General features: G+C 41.7%; 1 protein-coding gene across 4 annotated transcripts in view; it reads left to right on the forward strand.

Annotated features, from left to right (window-relative positions):
• Window positions 1-691: 691 nt before the first annotated feature.
• The window catches only part of MON2 (MON2 homolog (S. cerevisiae)), a 189,823-nt gene continuing 185,713 nt past the window's right edge, over window positions 692-4,801 (forward strand). For 3 of the 4 annotated variants that reach the window (XM_006886042.1, XM_006886043.1, XM_006886041.1), the window contains exon 1: window positions 692-1,189. In XM_006886042.1, coding sequence (XP_006886104.1) covers window positions 1,079-1,189 — 111 coding nt within the window. In that variant the 5' untranslated portion in view covers window positions 692-1,078. The remainder of the gene's footprint in view (window positions 1,190-4,801) is intronic. The other variant, XM_006886040.1, reaches the window with a different exon arrangement.

A 4,801-nucleotide genomic window follows, 5' to 3' on the forward strand; every position in this document is an offset into this window, starting at 1 on the left:
GAGGGAGGGAGAGAGAGAGAGAGAGAAAGAGAGACAAGGCAGAGACTGGCGTTTACTGCAGGTCGAATAGAGCTTGGTAGGCGATATGCTGGAATTTCATCTTTTCTTTTGGGCAAGATGAGAAGCCTGAGCAAGATTTTAAAGATAGGGAAGTTTTATCCCCCATTCTATAGATTAGAAAAATGCTTGAACACACCTCAGTAAGAGCATCAATTGCGCTTTGGACAACTTTACGGAGCAACTGCAATATAGGTCTTCAAGGAGGTGGGTAAAAAAAAATCCCAAAACATAAACAAGATGTGGGCGTGGTTTTGAGTCACTAGTCTGACAATTTGAGGAGGCGGAAATGAAGAGGAAGAAAAGAAATGAAATACATTTTAAAAGACGCACATTGTTTACACTGAAATACAGTTAAATACAAATATACTCAAGGAGATACGCTACAGCGGTGCGGTGGACTTCGATCTGGCACTTGTCAGCGAAAAGGAAAGGGGTCTTTCGTTAGCGTGATACCAGGGCTGGGGCGGAGAATAAGCTCCCAGCCCAGAACCCGGCCTGCCCCGAGCACGGCCCCGCCCCCAGACCCGCCCCCAGACCCGCCCCCTCGCACTTCGTCGCCCGTGTTGGCCGTGGCGGGGGCGGCGGCCGTGGTGCCCGGAAATGCGGTTGACGTGTCCCGGCAGCGCTCGGAATTGTGGGCCACTCGGCTAATGGCGTCTGCGAATCTCGGGGACCCCGGGAGCCGGCTCTGAAGCTTCTTGCCAGGTTGGCTGGCGACGACTGGTGTGGCCGAGCCCTGCAGTAGCGGGAGGGACTTGCCCGCCGTGTAGGCTCCTCAGCTGGAGCCGGCGGAGCCTGGCGGGCAAAGTAATTACAGGGGACACCTCGGAGAGGAACAGGAGGAGTTGAGACGAGGCTGCGGGGGGCGCTCGGACGCGCTCTGGGTTCGCAGCCCAGGCCCGGCAGAGCCCAAGAGGCGAGCCGTGGAAGGACCGTAGGGAGCTGCTTGTCGCTCCAAGAGCTGAAAGTATCGGAGCTCATTTGCCCATTCAGACATTGGCTCGGAGCTCGGGGGACCATGGCGGGCACCCACAGCCCCGAGGCAGTGAAGAAGCTGCTGGAGAACATGCAGAGCGATTTGCGGGCCTTGTCATTGGAATGCAAGAAGAAATTCCCACCTGTCAAGGAGGTAAGCTTTGGGGGACGTCAGGAGACGGCGCTGTCAGCTCGCCTGGCCTTGATAGGCTGAGTGCTTCACCCCTAGTCTCCAGTTTTCGTTTGTCCCCCACCTTCTCATGTTTGTGAGTTTGTGAGAGCTCCGCAAGCACTTGATAGTTTCCTTGAGGTCTGGGGCTCTGTGATTTTTCTTCATCCTTCTGACCTGGTTCGGGGATGCAATTTGTGAAGGGAACTGGTCCAGGTGTCTTGTACATTTGTTTTTACTGCCTTTTCCTAAACTTGAAACTGGCCAAATCAGAACTGAAAAACTTAGATCTGTTACCTGGAAGTTAATATCCATGGTTGTAGTGAAATCTGTGCTCCATACATCTGTGATATATTACACAAGTGAAAGTAACTTTTCTTCTTGTTGTGTGCATATAATTTAACTCTGTATCAGTCACGTAAAGTATTGATAAACTATCCATAACAACCTAATTAATGGCAAATATTGAAGGCTACAAAGGCCATTTTAAGCTGTTAAAAACGATATTGTCCTCTGTACCAGTTTGTTGTGGTTATAAAGCAATTAGCAAATAAAAAAAAACAAACCAAAAAAAGCTATATATAATGCGAGGTTTGGACGTGGAGAAGGCAGATAACGTCTGAATTTAAGCCATAGCAATGTATCTTAAACTAGTTATGGTTTGTTTTCCTTTGAACTGTAAAATAGGACTAGAGTTGTTTTATAAAGGTATGTTGAGAAAGACTTTAGAGTAAAAAATATTATTGGTAAAACTGTAGTTAATATGTAAAAATTGTCCAAATATTTTCTGAGTTGAATTTTTCAGTTCTTGGTTGCTGTTTTCTTTTTTTGCTTTAATTTCCATTATTTTTCCATTAAATAAAGAAAATAAAACCAGAAAGGATTCTATTGAATTTCTTTTCCCAATTTTGAAATAAAAAACTTAAATTATATTTTTATAGGAGTAATTTTTATTTTTATTGTAGTTTGGTATATCTGCACTTTTGCCTACGACTTGACTTAAAAATTCATAATTTTTAAGGTAACTCGAAATGAAATCCTAGCCCTACCCCTTTATTAATATAAATGTTCTGCGATTAGAATTTAGTAAAGTTTGGATTCAGACTTCTAAGGAATCTTAATTTTTTTATAATTATTTTGACCTCAACAGATTTCCATATAGTATTTCTTTAATAAAATAAGTAAATATTATCCAACAATGAAAACTAGGTGTGCTGGTTTTGGAAAGTTGGCTTATATGATTTACTTCAAATGTTCAGTAGTTGTTTTTTTAAATTTTATTTTATTAGTGTGTGTGTGTGTACCGTCAAATTGTGTGTGTGTGTGTGTACCGTCAAATTGTTTGTGTGTGTGTGTGTGTGTGTGTGTGTGTGTGTGTGTGTACCGTCAAATTGGATCTGACTGGTACAGGAGGAGATGGCCCCTCCTTCTCCAGCAGAGCATCTGGTGGATTCCAACCACATATCCACATATCTCTGGGGTTGCAGTGCAGCTTCTTGCCACTAGGCCACCAGAGCTCCCCTAAATGTTCAGTAGTTTTGAGAATAACTTTCAATTTTTCTTTGTGTCACACATCTGTTGAAAGTTTTAATAAGTAATTTGAAAGCATTCTGTTTTCAAGTATTTTAAAGAACTCAGCTCAGCCCTTTGCCGTTGAGTTGGAATTGACAATCCAGCAGGGTTTTTAGAGGCTTTAAATTGCACTGGAACTGCTAGTGGATGCAGACCTCCTGCTTTGGGTTGACAAGACAACCCTAATAAGATTGTAAGAGAATTACTTTGCTTTAGAAAAATAGGAAGTCTTGTTTTGGAATTTCCACAAAAGTGTATAGAATAGACAGTTCTTAAAACTCATATGTAAATACTACACTTTCCTTTTATTAATAGCAGGTCATTGTGGGCTAGATTGAGAATGTAAATGCCATTTATTACACTTTTTCTATAAGGAGCTCTGGTTGTACATTCCACCCCAAAATTGGAATTCATCAGGAACTCTGCAGTTGTAAGAAGGACAGTCTTCTTCTGTATGATTTATAGCCTCCAAAAACATGCTAGAAAGTCAGCTATGAGTCATTTCCAACTCAAGCGAATGAGAGTCTGTATGGGGGGGATGCATTTAGAGTTACACATAGGTAACTTGCAGGCTTTTGAAATCCAACTCATTTATAATTTTGAGACTTGTAGTAAAGCTCATTGTCTATTACTTGAACACTGACTAAAGATGTATTTAGTAATGCTTTCAGTCTCTGAGATAATAGGATGTTATTGTTGTTCGGTGCCGTCTAGTTGAGGATGACTGATATTGTCTCTGTTAACAACAGATCAGAACCCTGTGCTATCTTGTGCCATCCTCATCATCACTGACACACTTGAGCCGATTGCTGTGGTCACTTTGTCAATCCACCTGGTTGAGGGTCTTCCTCTCCTTTACAGTTCTCCCACCTTTCCAAGCAATAGAGTCTCCTAGCAATGTGCCTAGAGTACATGAGACAACATTTTGCCATCCTTGTCTCTAAGAAGCACTCTTGTTGCACTTTTCCCAAGATATATCTGTTTGCTCTTTTGGCAGACGGTGGGATAGTCAATACTTCAACATCACAACTTAAAGGCATCAATTCTTTTGTCATTCTTATTCATTGTTCTCAATAAGGAATTATTGAATGAGAAAACCTTGATTCCTCAAAGAATGGGACTATAATGCTTGATGGCTACTTTAGGAATTAGAGAACTTCACCTGTGTCAGTGATTTAAAACAAAAATGAAATAATTAGGCCAGTTTGTTTGTTTGAAGAAAGCCTTTACTTTCAAGAGCTATTTCTGTTGAATTAAACTTCTCCTAGTAATTAAATAGTTCTGTTGTTGTCAAGTCGGAATCCATTCATAACTGACTCTGTATAGGGAGTTCTGAAGGCCTACTGGTAAGAATCTGTGCTGTAATACTGAAGGCCCTTGGTTCAAATCCACTGGCTGCACTGTGGGAGAAAGATGGGCAGTCTCCTACCATGTAATTAACTGCCTCTGAAAACCTGCTGGAGGGTTAGCTATGGGTTGGGTCTGATTCAGCAATACACAAAAAACAGTAACACAACATTGGGTTTTTGAAGCTTACCATGGGTAAATTGATTTATTATGGGTAAATAGCGTGGGAGATTGCTCATCTTTCTGTTGAACTACTGGTGGATTCAAATTGCTAGAAAGGTGCCATCTTTGGGTAAGAATTTAGAAACACAATTCTACTGACCATTGTCCAGCTCTTTGATGCATAGCAAGTAATTGTAAAAACCATGGCCTGGATCAGGTGCACCTTGGTCTCTGGACTGACATTGTTGCTCTTCAGAACTTTAGAGAGGTCTCTGACAGCAGACTTTTCCAGTGCAGTGCTGGTACCAAGAGTGTTGAATGTAGAGCCAAACAAACTGAAGCTGTCAGCAGTCTAAATCTCGTCATCATCCCTCATGATGCTGCCAATTGGTCCAGTGGTGAGAATCTTTGTTTTCTTTTTTTTTTTCCTATAATTATATTTTATTAATTTTCATAAACATTTACAGAGATTTTGGGCTTCCACTCATTCATTGTTGCACTATTCTCTCTACCCTC

This window comes from Elephantulus edwardii, unplaced genomic scaffold (assembly GCF_000299155.1).
Source record: "Elephantulus edwardii isolate Elephantulus edwardi_28Jun2011 unplaced genomic scaffold, EleEdw1.0 scaffold00047, whole genome shotgun sequence".
NCBI lineage: Eukaryota > Metazoa > Chordata > Mammalia > Macroscelidea > Macroscelididae > Elephantulus > Elephantulus edwardii.